The 18,155-nt window shown below is 39.5% G+C and overlaps 1 protein-coding gene across 3 annotated transcripts in view; it reads left to right on the plus strand.

Annotated features, from left to right (window-relative positions):
* Positions 1-11: 11 nt before the first annotated feature.
* Positions 12-18,155, plus strand: part of NUBPL (NUBP iron-sulfur cluster assembly factor, mitochondrial) — an 86,798-nt gene continuing 68,654 nt past the window's right edge. Inside the window, exons 1-4 of one of the 3 annotated variants that reach the window (XM_074585113.1) lie at positions 12-238; positions 1,015-1,162; positions 4,319-4,353; positions 17,258-17,348. In XM_074585113.1, coding sequence (XP_074441214.1) covers positions 125-238; positions 1,015-1,162; positions 4,319-4,353; positions 17,258-17,348 — 388 coding nt within the window. In that variant the 5' untranslated portion in view covers positions 12-124. Of the gene's footprint in view, positions 239-1,014; positions 1,163-4,318; positions 4,354-8,767; positions 8,929-17,257; positions 17,349-18,155 lie in introns of those variants that run through there. The other 2 variants (XM_074585115.1, XM_074585116.1) reach the window with 2 other exon arrangements.

Consider the following 18,155-nt stretch of genomic DNA (forward strand, 5'->3'; position numbering starts at 1 on the left):
CGCAGGGGCCGGGACACCGGCCGAGCTGAGGGAGGCCCGGCCCGGCGCAGCGCAGGGGGGCGGGCCGAGGCGCGACGAGACGGCGCCATCTCAGCGCGCCCGGGGCGGGGGAAGGCGCCGGGCAATGGGGGTTCCCGCCTGGCGTTGGGCGCTGAATGCCGCCCGCCTCCGCAACGGCGGGAGGGCTCCGAGGCGCGACCCGGGCTGCGGACTCGCCGCTTCGTTAGCCGGCTCCGCGGTGAGTGAAGCGTGGGCTCTCCACGGCGGAGGGCCGGGCTGTCGGTTTGCCCTGAGGGGGGAGCTGCGGGGGAGGCTGGAGGGTCGCCGTGGCCTGGGCCCGCCCGGGTCAGCAGCGGGTGTGGGGATGCGGTGGCTGGGGCAGCGGCCGGAGCGAAGAGAGGAAGATGAGTCTCTGCCCGGTTTTTGCCGGGACCGGGGTCTGTTCTGTGGAAGGAGCGAGCGGACCCCCTTGCTCTGGAACAAGAGAAGAGGGACTCGCTCGGGCGGACCGGCACTTGCCCGGCTGCCTCGGGGGACGCTTCCCTGGGGAGGGAGAGCCCCCGGCCCCGGGGAGAGCTACCGGCGCTTCGCTGGTGCCTCACCGGCACCTCAGCACCGGCGGGTTCTCTGCCTTTGCTGTGCTTGAAGCAACTGTAGCAGAAAAGACCGCAAGGTCTAGCCTGTTTTTTTGAAGCTTCTAACTTTTTAAGTGACATTTTGGTTTATTTTAACACAAGCCCTCAATGTATGTATATTTTTTTTTCTTTTAAGTGTTAAGATAGATGCTATTTAACCGTGCATCTAAACAAAACACCCACTGGGGTTATTTCTAAGCAGGCCCCATCCCTGCCCGCCTGTGGAGCAGGCTCCCTTTGGGAGAGCCTGCCTGCAAAACGCTTCTTTTTTTTTTTTTATTGGACCAGTAGTGGAACTGGTGGGTTCTTCCCTCTCGGCTTTCTCCGCGGAAAATGCGGGTTGCTGCATACGCATTCGCTTGCTTTCTGTTTTTGTTAGTCCTCAAGATCCAGGGATGAGTCTCTAAGGGACAAACGCGCCCAGATCCTGTCACGGGGGCTGCCGAAACAGAAGCCCATAGAAGGAGTTAAGCAGGTGGTGGTCTTGGCTTCTGGAAAAGGGGGAGTTGGAAAATCAACAACAGCAGGTAATATTTTTTTTTCCCCCTGTTATCGTTTACTTTGCACGTTTTGTGATACTTTGTAAGGAATGTTTGGGCACTCACTGTGTCATTGTGTTGAGTCCCACTAACACAGACCTTCACCTCTGTCAAGTCCCATTGCAGCCATTGAGAACCTACGTGGGTACAGAGGTCTTGGCTTTAAATGAAGTGCAAACTGAGCAGACAGCTTTAAAATAATATCTTCATAGTAGAGTAGTGCTGTCCTGGGACAGTCTGCTTTCTTAAGAGGCGATGTAAGCTGAGGTGTAGGAGATCATAGGCTTGTGCAGTGACACGGTTCCTCCTTCCCTAGCAGCGTAGGCGTGCCCATACAGTGTTCCTCTGTGCTGTGTTGGCATAGTCATGTGCTCTGTAGAGGATGCTAATATTTGGAAGGTTTCAAAATCAGGTCTCTGTCCAATTTTCTCAACTACTTGTATAGGCATTTCATAAAAAAAAAAAAGGTGAAACAGAAGTTATAAACCACACAAGATGATCAGAGCCTTGTGAAGCACCTTGAACTCTTCTCTCAGCCCCACTATTAAATTTTTAATTAATTTTTCTCTAACTGTGCAGTTCCTGGGTGTTTCAACAAGATAGTACATAGGTTACCAGTACTGCAGAGGTTTGCTTGAACTTAAAGATGACACTGAAGGTAAACCTCTTTGAGAAGATCTCTGTAAAATGTTAGAAATTTGTTTAGAGATCTTGTCCTTAGTATCTATATTGGAAGACAGTCATACTTGAGTTGAATGTTGTCTACTGTTTGATTCCATTTGCTGTGAATAACACATCGATGTAGCTCTTAATTTCTCATTTTGTGGTTTGTATTTCAGCCATGCTTGAAAAGGACTGACAGTCTAATGAATACTAGAACAGACAAGCATGGTATCTGTAGTAACAGTAACTACTTTAAAAAAAAAAGTATTTTTTTCTATATATAGGATACACTTATATACTATTCTGTACTTAGGATACATGTTCCTGTACAAAGACATGCAAAACAACCAACGCTTGCATTTCTTGATAATGTACCTTTTGGTTGATGGTTATACTTCATAGGCTGGTTGTTTCAGGTTACTGAAAATACCAAATACCTGTTTGTAAATCAACAATTTACAAAATCAACATGATTTGAACAATAGCTGGATATTTTGTGTTCTATGTTGAATCCCAATCTTGCACTCCATTGTCTTTGTATTACTGTCAGTTCCAAGAGGGCATTGAGATGCAGTGTAGGACCTAACCTGAACCTAAACATTCATGTTGGCCCTAACTAGTAAGTTCCCATAACCAGGAGTGCAGTGGAACAGGGCAGATACATTCCAGAAGTTCAACACAACTTTATTTATTTATTTATTTATTTACAACTTCACAGCAGGCTCTAAGAGTCGTCACTGTGGTATCTCCGCCCATGCTAAACCAGCCAGCCGATACCAAGAATGATGCACAGGGAGATCTGAGTTAGTCTTCTAGAAATCAGTACAGGTCTCGGAAGGTGTATTAGTTTGGACTTCGTAACTTCCAAATCTGAACTGGCCACCTAAAAAATTCAGGTTTTCCTGCTATATTATTCCCTTTTATCCCTTTTATTCCCTGTCTCCCTTTTATCCCTTCAATAGTCAGTACCCTTTATTGAAGGAGCATTGTGGATCATGCTTTAATTTTCACACATGATAATTGTGTAGGAAGAAGATAGATATCTGAAGTGGTTTTAAGACAGTGTGTGGAGTAACTTGGTGCTTCCTTTGTGCCTCTTCAGTCATGAGCTATGGTTGATTTTATTTCTTTTTTTTATTTATCATTGGTTTGCTTGTTTTTTCTCCTTATCTGTGATTTGTAGATTGGTCTCCAAGTTTCAGAGGATGCATTTTCCTCTGATTGATTCAGGGAACGGTTAATCAATCATCAGTTTAAATAGCAAACTGAAGAATAAAATCTATATGCTTTATTGTCTTAGGAGTAAACAGTGGCTGTGTGCTTCTTAAGGAGAGTTGTACAGTTTTCTTTGTTAACCTCCTCACCATTTTGTTTAAAGGAACTTGTCTTTCTCAATACTAAATACTTTAAGTTGTGAACCTGACTCCCCAGCTTGTTCTAAGTACCTTCATAGTCTTCCAGTGGAAAAAGGCTTGACTGCAGCTTATTTTTCTTAAAAGGCGCTGTGGAATGAGGTACAGCAATGTGTAAAGGAAGCAAAAGATCTTATCCAAGAAAGAGGTGTGTGTTTGTTTTGGGTTTTTTGTTTTTTTTTTTTTTTTTTTTTTTTTGTGTGTGTGTGTTTTTCCTGCAAAAGATGTTGATGCTTGGATCATAACAATTACTATTTGGTTATACTGAAGCTTCTAGGAGGTCTTCCAACACAATTGAAGCTGGTGAGCAATTAAAAGATACCATTTCTTGCATGTGCTTTTCAGTTATGGAAGTTAAGTGTCGATGGAAATGTAAAATCTGTGAACAAACTCACAGTCTTTTTAATGGCTGTTTTTTTTGTTTCTTTAGTTGTTACAGATGCTTTCAGAGTAGGTGAGACTTTGTTTTCTGACATAAAAATCAAGCGAAAAGCATGCATTGCACCTTCTTCCAGAAAATATCCACGTTTAATAAATCACATGAAATCAAAAAAGGGATATGAGCATCTTTCTGGTCACTGGCCTTTAACAGTTCAGGTCAATACTTACCTAATCTCTAGTTTTAATAAATTTAATAACAGACTGTGGTGAAGGTTACCTATGGTAGGGTTATTTTAGTTTTGCAGTACAGTGTCCACTTTTCAAAAGTCAAGTGGGCACCTCGAACTTTTTTTCTTAATGTCATCCTCTGGCAAAATACTTAGGTTGTATTTTTTATTTTGTAATGTCCTCTAGAAACTTAGAGTCTGCAGGTTTTTGCAGATTAGATTGAGTTTGGTAGCCTCTTAGCAAAGATGGACTGAAATGTAGGTGCTGCTGCCATTTAAACCACTGGTAATACTGTAGAGGTGCAAGAAGCTAAGAATCAAGATGATGAATGCAATTATTAGGTAAGTGTGATGTATTGTTACTATGTTTTCTCTTGTTAGAAATGGTAACATTCTAGATATTTAGGAGTTAAGTTTTCTTGTGCTTAATGTCTTTTCTTTTTCCTTCCTGTTTCTTGCAGTAAACATAGCCCTCGCCCTAGCAGCAAATGATTCGGTAGGTGGACATCTAATTATCAGCCTTAATGTGAAACAGCTGTGTGAGTCATAAATAAAATGGTTACTGCTGGGGGCAGTCACATACATTAAATCTAAGTATTTACTCTGACAGTTAATTTCTTTATTTGTTTTTCATGGAGTTTTGAGTTTATATTAGTTTCTTTATATTTTGTCAGTACCATGAGTGACTTAGTAGCTCTCATCTGTCATCTGGGTTTGGCTGTGTCCTTTCTCTTGTGTGTCTCAGTTCAACTGCAATTCTGCAAGGGTGTGTAGACATAGTAGAGGATATTTGTGCAGGTTGTAGACATGTAATAAATAATTAAATTCTATCACTTCAGAGCACTGACTTGGAAAAAATATGAGTAAGTGCTGGATGGTGTCCAAAACATTTTTTTTTAATAACTCTAAAGATTTACTTTTACCAGAGAAATTTAATGCATAAAAATATAAACAGCTGAGGATAAAAAGGAGCAACCTATCTTCCCTAAAGCTTGGAAATACGTTTTTTGAGTGACAAAATATTATTGCCTAATTTGGTATTGCTTGAACTGTTACTTGGACTATAAATAGATGATGGGAACCATTCAAATGTAAAAACACCAGGTCTTTGTTATGTCCACCTGCTGCTACAAGCTGGGAGTAGTTCCATTGTGCACATTTATTGCCACAGAGGTAAACTCAGAAATAAGCTTCACTTCCTGTGTAAGGGTGTATAATGAAGGTTTTGTACTCATAAAGCATTTATTAAATACAAAATATCCTCAAGTACTTTAATCTGGTAAATGTATCATCTTTTTCTTGTTGTAAAAGAAAAAACAACAGGTAGAAGGAGTGAGGTTTACATGCAGTCTGCACACTTGTTGTAGGAATTTTGTAAAAGCTTAAAAAAATTACCATAAACTCAGTCATACTTGATAAGAAGAGAGTGTTTAAAGCTGTTATATGAAAAATGTACTGTTTATAATGGCATCTGATCTTGATATTTCACAGTTCTTAATTCTGCGTTTTAAATAGGCTGCTGGAGTAATTTGTTTTCAGAGAAAAATCTGTCATCTTGAAAAGCAAAACTGCTTGAATGGTTCCTTCTAATTAACTTTAGAACATGGCATTTGCTGTAATACTTTTACAAAACGAATGTGACCCTGCAGTGTGGTCTGTATTGTGGTATGGTCATTGAGTAGCTCCATGGAAACGATGTCAACTAATTGCATATAACTTTCTGTACCAGCTTAAGTGTTTTCAGATTTGTGCCTGATACTTTTCAAACATGCAGTTTTGTGCATTGTTTAAATTTATATTTAGATAAAGCATCTATTAGTAATTCTGACACACACAAGCTTTGGGATTATGCCCTTTGTTAGGAGTTAAACATCCGGCTTTAAACGTAATAATGTGATATACCACTGCAGTAGCCCATTAAAACACTTGTGAAGCACACAAATAAGAGAGACCATAGTCTAGAATGATTGAAGAGGTTGTTGGCAGAGTTATTTGGAAAATCGGAGACTTGAGAAATAATTTTAAATTAAAATGAGCCAAGTAAGTTAAGTAAACACAGAATGTGCTAGTCATTTCTGATGTTACGATTATGTGGTGGTGTAAAATTAGAGGCCAGCTTCTGGTGGATGTTAATCGATGAAGAGCAGCTGAAATTGATGATACAGCTGTGACTTGCATGAACTGATGGTCACTATTTAGCAAGATGCTGCCGTGAAATTGTGTATTGATGTAGTTACAGGTTATAAAATACAGAATTAAGGTGGATTGAATAAACTCAACTCTATCTTGTTTTTTTATGTTTATCATGCATTTTTATATATATATCTCTCTAAAAAGATAATGATGGCATATATCATGTATATGTTTAATGTTTGCACTTGAATTTGCTAGTGTGTTCATTTGTGTACTCCCATTGATTTCAGTTCACTAGTTTCATGACTCAGGGTTATGAAGGTAATATCTCAGGGACCGTGATCCAGGCTGGGATTGTCCAGTGCTCTGAATTGTGGGGATTGATGCAATGTTCAGTTTTGTTACAGTGTAATAAATAAGGAGGTTGTTTTCCAGCATCCATTGGTGCATCCTGCTGAAGTCTATAGTGAATTTCTTTGACCTCACATAGGCAGCAATGGACCTCTTCATTTTACTTTTAATAACTACTGATTGTGCATCACCTTCCTATGGCTTCCCTTCATTGCTAGTGTAAGTTCATCTCTTTCTGGGGGAGCAGTAATGATTCTGTTAGTAGATCGTAGCTTCAGCAGCCTCCTGCAACTTCATTACGCTCCTTATGTCACTTATAAGCAAAATACAGATTTATAGAAACTGGTGCTTGGACTCGATGTACTGTTTAAAAGAGGAAAGAAAGGAGTCGTGAAGAGACATAGGTCACCGTGATAATAAAGGTCTGTGCTTCCTTCATTAGATACAGTCTGTTTCTGTTACAAGTTCAATGATTGTAAGTAGATTTTCAAAGCAAGTAGTATACTGGAGCTAAATGACTTCAAAAATAATGTTGTCTTCTGATCTTTCAAGTGTTCTCTTTCTAAGATTATACAGGTCACAGACTATTGAGAACAACTGTTTTCTGGCGAGGGAGATCTGTGGAAGATGCTTTCAGAGGAGATTGGATTAGAGTAGGTTCTTGCTGCTTTCAGCAACAGCTGTGACATCTTATTGTTGTTTGATAGTGAAGATTAACAGTCAAAGCATAAAGGAATTTTTTGTCCTATTGATAAAAGAAAGCTTCCATCTTCTCTTAATATTCTACTTTCTCTAGTTAAAAACCAAACCCACTGTTTCTATAGATTTTTTTTTTTTAAATTATGGAAGCTTTTCCAGTTATTGTAGTGATGGTGTGAAGTATTAAGGCATTGACAGAGCCTTGGATGTTGTCACTGGCGCACAGTGTTGTTGGCAGAGCTGGGATTAGAATTCAGGAGTTCAAGTCGTGCATGCTGGTGCTCAGTCTGTGTGGCATATTTCTACCTCATGGTTACAGAGTAAGTAATTCAAGACAGGATTTCATTTAGATGCCTGGATACCACGTCCAAGACAAAGTAGGTTTTTTTTGAGTTTTGGTTTGGGTTTTTTTTGATGCAAAGCCAGGGAAACAAGCAGGGCAGCCTCTTATCCCTCTCTAGAATATTAGGCTTTCGGTACCCCGGGTTACCTGTTGTAGATGGATTAGTTAAGAACTGTATAAGGTCTTGTGCCTGTACCAAGACCTATAAATCTATACAGTGTTCTTTTTGTGTTAAGAAATAAAGTTTTACCCTTGTGTGCTATTTTTAATTGCTTGCTTCATTTGACAGCTGATTCTTTTCATTCTTTTGATGTACCAGCAGTCAGTTACGCTCCCCTAGGAGCACTTGAGAAGAATTTTTGGGTTTCGTGCCAGGACGATTCATATTGAGACTAGAATGACTATTTATGAAAGCTGCCTGGCCAGAGACGATTTATTATAGTAGAAACAAGTTGAATTAATAGATGGCAGCAATAATAGGATAGAGATTGCTTGTTTATGAACAGAGTATTTTAGTGAGCAAACACCAGCTGTGCATGACTAAGGATGGCACAGCTCCAGTTGGGAGGCTGTGTGCTCGTGCTGTCACTGTAAGGCAAGCCCCCCACTCACATTTCCTTTAACTCTCCTTTTCTTCCCAGGAAGACTTACTTTTTTTTCCGCTGTAGGATGAAGTCGGTTTTGTGTTGTGAAGGTCAGAGGAGCAAATAGTAAGACCACATGGGAACAAGTCAGTGGGTAGGCATGAGCGAGTGGCTTCTGCCTGCAAGCAGTGGGGGCGCGTGGTTAAAGGTGTCAGTTTTAACTGTTATCATCGCTCTGTGTCAGGGGCCTACAGGAGAGGTGGGGAGGGACGCTTTGTCAGGGAGGGGAGCGATAGGACCAGGGGTAATGGTTTTAAACTGGAAGAAGGGAGATTTAGATTAGATACCAGGAAGAAACTCTTTATCCTTAGGGTGGTGAGACACTGGAACAGGTTGCCCAGAGAAGTTGTGGATGCCCCATCCCTGGAGGTGTTCAAGGCCAGGTTGGATGGGGCTTTGAGCAGCCTGGTCTAGCGGGAGGTGTCCCTGCCCATGGCAGGGGGTGGAACGGGGTGATGTTTAAGGTCCTCTCCAACCCAAACCGTTCCGTGATCCTGTGATTGGGTCAAGCAGGCCAGGACCAACGACTGAAATACACCAAGGCTGCTTTTTATCCCGTGGGGGGGGCGTTGTTTTCCCCAGCAAACCCGCTGGTTGCTGGGCAACGTCGTGTTTTAAGGGGGCGGCGGCCGGCAGGGGGCGCGGAGGCGGGGCCGGGGGCGCGGCCACTCCCCCTTCCCCGCCGCGTGCTGCAGCCCGCCCCGGGCGGCCAGAGGCCGGGCACGGCGTGTCGGGACGTCGGTGCAGCGGGGGAAAGCTCGTGATCAGCTACGTGAAAAACGCGGATTCCGGCGGTGTCACAGTCAAAATGTGACACGGCAGGTTTAAAAAACAAACAAACAAACCAACCCACCCCCCCCCCAAAAAAAAAGACATCAAGCTCGTGTGGATATATCTGCCTGTGAGTATGAGGTTTCTCACAAGTATATAGTTATATAAGTTATAGAACTTACAGAAGTTATGTCGCTGTGAGCAGAGTCTTCACCTGAATTGACTATTGTGACAATACAATTAGTTTTAATTATTTCAAAATTTTTAATTTAATCAAGCAACACAGGTTGATCTTAAGGTGGGTGGATTTTGAGTAGTTTTATTTTCTTCACGTTCCAGCTTCCCCCCCCCCCCCCCCCCCCCCCCCAAATATTTGGCTCCTGTAATTAAACTGATCATCTACAGGATAATATTTGACTGCTGCATTAAAAGATGACTTCGCAACGTATATACGTTTCTTTCAGGTAAGGAAAAAAATCCACATGGGTGGAACAAAAAAATCGAGAAGAAATTAGACAATAATGGGCTGCTTTACTGAATAATTATTGCACGAAGGCAAGTTCTGACCTGTTTTGTCCTTCTCCTATGCAGCTTTCCTAGTTATTAGGATTTGATTTCTAGGCATCCTTACCTTTGTTGCTAAGAGAATTAGAAGACTTTAATTGCTGTAGATAAGGTGTTCATGCTTGTTTCTTGATGCTAAAAAATGTCAGTAAAGTTGGAGATGCCAGTTAAAATTGATTGGGGTTATCTTGCAATGACAGCTCAGCTCCTAGATTAGCTGAGAAAATGAGAGCATAAAGGTTTAAAAATCTTACTGCTTTTCAATTAAGAAATGAGTGAAATTAAAAATATTTTTAAATGGGGGCCACTTAAAATGTTTTACTTTACTCAAATGACTATATGCTTAATATGAGGAAAATAAAAAAACTTTTTTTTTTTTTAAATATTTGCATGTAGAGTTATTTACCTGCATCCTGACTCTTCAAGTCATTGAAAGCCTAGTGCAGGTGTCAGAAAGGCTGATGTGAAAGGTGAAGCATGTTTATAATAATTTGGTATGCTGAGGAAGTGGTGAGGCATCTTGTAGAGGTGTAGTAATGTTTCGGGTTCTGTTTTGGATTTTGGTAATTTATTTTTAAAATGGTGCTCTATTGAAATTTTTTTCCCGATAGGATACATAATGTGCAAGAAGGCCAAACAAGGTTGAATTACTGATATCTGATTATTCTGAAGTCTGACTAGGAGCTACTGCAGACTGTTCTGGAAGAAAGTGCCAGAGAAGTTCTGTAGCTGAGAGAAAACTAGAAGATCTTCATATGAAGGAAAAGGTCTTTTAAACCATAAGAGGAGTGAGTGTTTAAAATAAGTCTGCATTTCTCGGATAGCAAGTGAGAAAACTGTGGTGGTACTTCTTTGGTTTTAATCCAATTTACAGCTAGGCACTTAAATAGTGTGCAGCTGAAAGAGTTAGGGAATTAGGGATTAAAAGATGGCTATTCAGTGTGTCAGTATGTCAAACGAGGAATCCAGAGTCTATCCTGATTTTAAGTTCCCTTTTGTCCTGTGTGTTGCTACTTGCAGTTTGGGATTAGCTTTAAGTCTATAATGACATTAAAAGGGTAAATTGAGAGTCCTGGTAGTGGATTAAGAGCACCAGCTTTAAAAATAACTGGCACCTTCATTTAGCAAAGCTGGAATTTCTGTCTTTGGAATGGGCTGCAGCTGCTGAGTATTGGGAGTGCTTCTATGTAGGGAATCCTTCACTGTATAGAACGATGACAGCTCATTAACCTGTGCCTCCATCCCTCCTGGGCTGAACACCGGGGAATTCTGGTGGTCTGCAGAGTTTACTTCGAAGTAGAATACCATCCGCAAACATCCAGTGGGGATATATATGCCCTACCAAGAATGGAAAAAAAGTCTCAGAAATGATAAGCAAAAATGAAATTAATTAATGCTGTCAAAGAGTCTCTGGATGTTTAGCAGTAACATAGGCTATGTTGATTAACAGCTATTTATAGCAGCCTTTTGTGAGCTGTCGTTTTTTTTTCTCTCCCCCCCCCCCCCCCCCCCGACCTTCTTTCTCTCCTTTGGCATGAAGTCTTTTATCAGGCTTGTTCCTCAATAAAGCATTTGGCAACTTGGAAGAAATCAATGAATACCACCAGATTCTCCACTGAACGCAGAAGTGTGCCTGGAGGGGTCCTCTGTGATATATGAATGGAACTGGTTGCATTTGGTTGAAAAATCTGTTATTGGAAATTTTAATTGATTTCATAGTTAATATTACCTGAAAGACAAAAAAGGGAACCTGCATAAAGTGTATCGGAGAGACTAAACAGCTCTTAAGTGTCTGCTAAAATAGTTAACAGGAGGAAAGTTATGGATCACTTTGTCATTAACATAGACCTATGTCATCTGTACAAGGACCACGTATGGTAACTCACCTGCCGAAGAGAACAAACATAACAGCAATTCAATAATTTTGAATCTGCATAAGGAAAAGTGAAGGAGGCAAAACTTACTGGGTTTTTAAGAGATCTCTCTCTGACAATATGTTGAAGGAATGTGTTTAATACGACCTTTAACAACTTTATTTTAATTTTTCCCCCCAAAAGGATTTATTACAACCAAGTTCAGAGCTTGGAAATTAGTAATTCAGAATGCAGCTATCTTGCAAATCTCTTTTGCTCACAAGGCAGTGGCCAAGTTCAAAGGCTAAACTGAACTTTAATTACTGTGAGAATGTTGCCAGAGAAGTTAAAGGAAAGGATGTTTTTAGTGAGGTTGTCTGTGCCTGTAATTTGTACGCTGCACAAAATGAAGCTGTAGGATTCTCACCTTTCAGGAATATGTGCAAGAGTATCTTCTTTATCTATTGATACAGCGTTTGGTTTTCTTGTAAATACAGAATCTATACCTGGTGACTGTGAAAACTTGTTTTAATTTCTTAGTGTAGGGAGAGAAGTTTCTAAATCAGAATGAAAACTTTACAGTGCTTGTACTGGGATAAGAGAGGCAGTGATTATATAGATGTACCTTATGCTGAATATTTGTCACAAAACTTTAGAGGTCTAATCGGGCAAATTAATATCTCATTGAGAAGACTGATGGTAGTGAAGTAAAAAGGATGATGTAATCAATGATGTACAAGCAGAAGAGGAAGAGGAGTTATAATTCTTTACCACCATCCTTTATCCTGCAAACTTATTTTTTTTGTGTGTTCTTGAGCTCACTAGTGGTCAGATGAGCCTGTGACAGTTGGCACTGGTACTGCAGAAAGAGCAAATCCTAGCAGTAGTTAGCCTATGGTAGGGAGCCCTTAGCTAGAGAGGGGAGAAACCTTAGAAGCATTGATAAGAAGATAAATGGGAACATCTGTGAGTGTTTTAAGTATGCCTTTTGCTGAATAGACCAAGAGAGTGCTTTTGTGTTTTCATGTGCCGACAATGTATTTATTTCTAATTTTGTGTTCTCTCTACCTGATGATATTGGTAAGGATGTCACTCAGGTGGTAATTCTGCACATGTTAGTTTAGTGTATTTTTTCAAAGTAGCTTGCCATATGTCCAGTGATGTGTAAGAACATGATTAAATCATACGGGAATGGTTACATGGTCAGTTACATTTTGAGAGCTTAACGTGTTCAGAACTTGCAGTAAGGCAACAAAAAAATACGGGTCTCTAGAAAGTATTTTCCAAACGTAGTAAGCTTCAACACTGATTCAAACTTCCTTCCGCAGCGGGGCAGGGGGAAGGAAAAGGACAAATGTTAACTTGAGAACAGCTGTTTTGAACTTGGTTATTGCTATGCCAGCTGGAGAGATGGAATTCTGTTTGTTTAATAGCACAGGATGGAAATATTTTTATAAGGAGAAGGTGCAGCCATGAGAAGATGGTGGAGTTGTGTGGTGAAAAGGGTGGTGAATCCTTTTGCTGCAGAGTTCTGAGGGTGGCTGTAGCAGTGGTGCGTGCTGTGCTCTGAAGAACACTTAGAAGCAGGGGGACTTTGATGTGTTTGAATGTGCTTTGAGTGCTGCATTTCTGTCTGTATAACCATCGTGTTACTTAACTAGAAAAATGATTTAGTGTTGGTATGCGATGTATATGCATATGAAATAATGTCAGAGGACATTAGAGGAATCCTAGAATTTGGGTTCTTTTCTTTCTTTATTTTTTAAGTTGCCTTCTTCATCCTGCTTGTGATCCTCTGTAATTTGTTCCTTCTGCCCAGTTACTCTTTTTTGCCTTGTCTGGTGTTATGCATGTTTTTTAGGGTTTGTTTTAATACAGCAGTACTTTGAAAGATGTGCTGATTCATATGAGATGTGGGTTATATGGGTGAAATGACAATTTATTAAAATTTAATTTAATTTTTTTTATTAACTCATGCATCTGGATTAAACTTAACTCGGCATGAGAACTATCTGGTGTTGGTAATTCTGATTAACAGTTGCATGTGGTAGCATCCAGGTGTATGCAAATTATTTCATCTCCTGGGGATTTAAAACATTGTAAATGCTGGAAGAGATAATCTGGACTGTGCTGTGTCTGTCTTAAAAGATCTCTTGGAGCTGTCATAATGCTTTTTCAAGATACATTAAACCTTCAGTAAAGGTTTATTATTAGTATTCTAGGAATGCTTACATATGGCAAATGCAGGTATAGTTGGGAGAAACAAAACTCAAAACCTTAGCTTATTGGGCCATTGCTTTCTGTATAAGCTGCTACTTTTAGGCATTATGAAGTCGTTTTACCTAACGTGTTGAATTGCTTGGTGAAGAAAAAAACCTACCTTAGGCTATCTTTAATTAGGTTCTGCTAGTGATTTAAAGATTTTCCAGAAGACCTTTCTTCTATAATCCTGTAGAAAGCACCGTGCTTACAGGAACACTCGTGCTTCCATCGGCATGAGTTGTAGAAACTTCAGAATCTGTTAATTATTTTTCTGTTTGAAGACAAACGTTTATTGAACCGTATTCACAAACAAAAGCAGTGCATCTTGGAGACAGACATCTTTCTTACTTTTGATGAAGTGTGTAAATTTCTTTGAGAAATTGTTGGGTCTATTGTATTAACTTAAAACAAAAATCAGGTTTGTAATTTGAAGTAGCAGCTGAATTTGCAAAGTCCTCCTAGGTAATTGAGGGGTATTTTTCCCCAGTGTATGTGTATTTATTCTTCATTTCAGGAAACTTGGTACCCTCGTAGATACATTACTGCTGACTCCTAGGAATTAGTGGCCTATGGTGATGAAGATCTGACTATGCCCAGGAGGTCATGAAGTCAATCTAATTAATTTAGATCATCCTAAATCTTCAGTCCCTTTAGGCTGAAAACAAAACTGCTATGAGTTGTAAGATTGTTGCAGTTAGCCGCTCAGTGGATAGTCATGATCCTTGTTGGAGGGAAAACCCTCAGAAAGTTGAGGGAAAGGATGTCAGTCAGGTTTAAAACACTATGTAGATTTTTCTGCAAATATTTACTTTCATTTGAGAAGGAATTAGGTGGCACAGCCCTTAGATGATGTTTTGATGGGTTCGATCAGCTGCTGACACAGATAAAGGGACTGAGTCATGAATCTTTCTAATCTGTTAAAATATGCATTTTGTACAAGAACAAAGAAGCTGTAATACTGTTGTTGATGTCTTTGAAATCTAGCATAAAAATGTGTCTTTTCAGTCTTTTTGAAATTGCAGCTTTCATACAAGTCAAGAAGTAGAATAATTTGTCAGAGTAACTCCTGAACTTTTTTGTAATAGATTTCATAGGATGTTATAAGGAAAGAGATATTAAAAAAATCTAAATTAAATAATCCATGTAATTACATATGCTTTGCTCTGTTTAATAAAAAAGTACATTGAGTAACAACCCAAATTTGGTTGATTTTTGTAGTAAAAACCTGCTTTTCAAAGTATGTAGTAGATAATGCATGGTAATGCATTTTTTACATCTTAGTTGTAAAATTTAAGATGTGTTTGGCTTATATTAGGTAAATTCGACGCTTTAAATTGTTCAGCGGTTAAGGATGTCTTCAGGGTTCAATACCAACAGCTTAAAAAAAGAAGGAGAAAGAAAAAAAGCAATGCCCACAGGAAAAAAAAAACCAAACTCAAATTATTACATATACTGTAGTAAAAAGGGTCACTCTTTCTTCTCAGGTGTGTAGGCTTCTATGAGCTAGTTTCTTTATCTTAATTGAAATTCAGATTTGTTTAGAAGTAGTGGCCTGAATACCTAGGTTTTTAGTTATCATGGTTTAACCCCAGCCGACATCTAAGCACCTCACAGCCACTTGCTCACTTCCCCCTCGCCCCCAGTGGGACTGGGGAGAGAACTGGAAGAGTAAAAGTGAGAAAATGCATGGGTTGAGATAAAGACGGTTTAACAGGTAAAGCGAAAGCCGTGCACACAAGCAAAGCAAAATAAGGAACTCATTCCCTGCTTCCCATCAGCAGGCAGGTGTTCAGCCATAGAGTCGTCTAGGTTGGAAGGGGCCTTTAAGATCATCAAGTCCAACCATCAACCTAATACTGCCAAGTCCACCACTAAACCATGTCCCTGAGCACCACATCTACCCACCTTTTGAATACCTCCAGGGATGGCGATTCCACCACTTCCCTGGGCAGCCTGTTCTGATGCTTGATAACCCTTTTGGTGAAGGAATTTTTCCTAATATGCAATCTAAACCTCCCCTGATGTAACTTGAGGCCATTTCCTCTTGTCCTGTCACTTGTTACTTGCAAGAAGAGACCAACCTCCAGCTCTCTACAGCCTCCTTTCAGGTAGTTGTAGAGAGCAATAAGGTCTTCTTCAGGAAAGCAGGGCTCCATCACATGTAGTCGTTACTTGGGAAAACAAATGCTGTAACTCCAAACTCCCGCCCTTCCTTCTTCTTCCCCAGCTTTGTATACTGAGCATGATGTCATATGGTATGGAATAGCCCTTTGGTCAGTTGGGGTCAGCTGTCTTGGCCATGTCTCCTCCCAACTTCTTGTGTGCCCCCCAGCCTGCTCGCTGGTGGGTTGGTGTGAGGAGCAGAAAAGGCCCCAACTCTGTGCAAGCCCTGCTCAGCAGTAGCTAAAAAATCCCTGTGTTATCAACACGGTTTCCAGCACAAATCCAAAACGTTGCTACATTCTCACTACTATGAAGAAAATTAACTCTGTCCCAGCCAAAACCAGCGTGTTAATCCAGGTGCATTTTTTGTTTAAAAAAAGAACAACCAACAAACAAATTGATTGTGATGCCACAGAATATACTTCATGTTTAGACATCCTGTTCATGGGTAGAGATGCTGTATACTTGCATTAAAAGTCTCGTTATACTCTTCTTCTAACCAGAAACTTGATAGTTCTCACTAAGACTTTATCTTTCTCTCCATGTTTCCCATCAAAACTGTGATAACAAAATGGCTTAATATATGATACCAAATTGCAAAAGCTTCATCCAAAAAACGAAGCATGCGTTTTGAAACACTGACAGTGAAAGTCTCATTCGGCATTGTTGGGAAAGCTCCCATTGCTGCGTTAACCTTTCAAACAAGCCTTTAAACATAGTTAACTTGCAATTTTGCAAAATGTTTAATCGCTTAGCTTTTTATAATAGAGAACCTCGACATTCAGCACTTTAAAGGGCTTGCTCTTTACTAAATTTGTAGAACTTGGTAATTGGTAGTGTGTCTTGCCATCTGTAGGAAAAATAGTTTAATTTCCACAAAATATGTATGTATATCTATAAAAAAGCACACAGAAATAAATCTTGTAAGTCTAGACTACATAGTTGAAATAATTTTTATTTAAAGTTTATTGCCTAATGTACCATATGTAGTTGAACAAACTCATATTTTTAGCATTCTTTTGTGTAAATGCATTTGATTAAAATGTTATGCCTGCTTAATTGGCTTCAGAGACTTGCATTTCAGTATTTTCAAGATGTCTGCAAAAGTTTACTCTGGCCACTTAAACAGAACATAAAAATGTATTTTTTATCTTTTTCACATTCCTTGTAGTCAGTAGTGTAATTCAAACTGCGTTAATTCAAATATATTTATAAGTGTTGCTTTTTTTTCTTTTTTTACAATACAATTTGATGCCTTTTAAAAAAACACTTGAATATTATTTCTGCATAAATGTACATGGAGTAGAGAGAACATGGCTTATAATGTTTGTTAATTTAAAGTCTTGTCTACATTGTGAGTAAGAAAATGTGCAAGGGAGGATTCTGTGTATTGAGAATCTGGATTTTGTGAAGACATCTGGCTCAGTTTGTAGAGACATTGTTATGTTTCATGCTTCAATTGCAATTTAGAAAGAAAGAAAACAGTGATAAAGTGTCTAAAATCAAGATCGTATTTTTATTTCTATGGGCGGTTTTGAAATTTTGCTTAACTAGTAATAATACATAAAGGAAGATAGACATTTTGACAAATAATTTGGTTTTTTGTTCCTTACACAGACAAAAGAAGTTGGTTTGCTTGATGCAGACATATATGGACCTTCAATTCCAAAGATGATGAACTTAAAAGGAAACCCAGAATTAACACCAAGTAAGTGAAAGTGATTTTTTTCTTGCTGTCTTCTTTGTAGAGGGTTGAGCATGGGCCACTCATTGCTCCTTCCTTGGTGTGGCACAGACGGGATGCAAACAGAAGATGAAGACAGAGTATTTTTAAATTTTCTTATTTTTAGTAATGAGGTTGCTTTCAAAGCTAGCTTGTACAACTAGGAGCCTATTGAGAGTCATCTTTTTTATTTTATTTTGGTCCACAGGCTTTGTGAATTTCATGGATTATTACTAGAGACACTGAAAAGGGTAGCTAGGAAAGAAAGGTTATTGTCAGTAGTTTTAAACTTGCTATACAGGATCCCACTATAGAAGACCTCCAAATTAAAAAACAAAAAACAGTGGTATAGGGGATAAAAAAGACTTATCTAGGAAATAAGGGAAGGATCATTACAGTAGCTTGTATAAAATGCCATTTAAATGATTGTTCTCGATCTCTCTTTCTTAAGCCAAACACACCAGGCCACGATTCATTTTTATTTGAAGTTGTGTATTTAGGAATGCAGAGGTGGAGACTTCACTACCAGTAGATAAAGACCGTGGGCAAAACTCTAGATTTTCCTTGTGCTAGGAAGGATTCTCGTCAGGGGAAAAGTAAATTCAGGTAGAAGAGTCTGGAGAGAAATAATGAAAACTTAAACTAGAAAGGCTGCATCAAGTGAGTTTACCATTCAGAAATTTAACTTCCACCCAGATCAGCCAAGGGTGAAACTGAAGAATGGCTTTATCTTGATACTCTGTTCATGTGATGCTTGCGTGTAAAGGATTGTGATTTTTTTGAGGGTGGTAG

The sequence above is a fragment of the Larus michahellis genome, chromosome 4, assembly GCF_964199755.1.
Source record: "Larus michahellis chromosome 4, bLarMic1.1, whole genome shotgun sequence".
NCBI classification, from domain to species: domain Eukaryota; kingdom Metazoa; phylum Chordata; class Aves; order Charadriiformes; family Laridae; genus Larus; species Larus michahellis.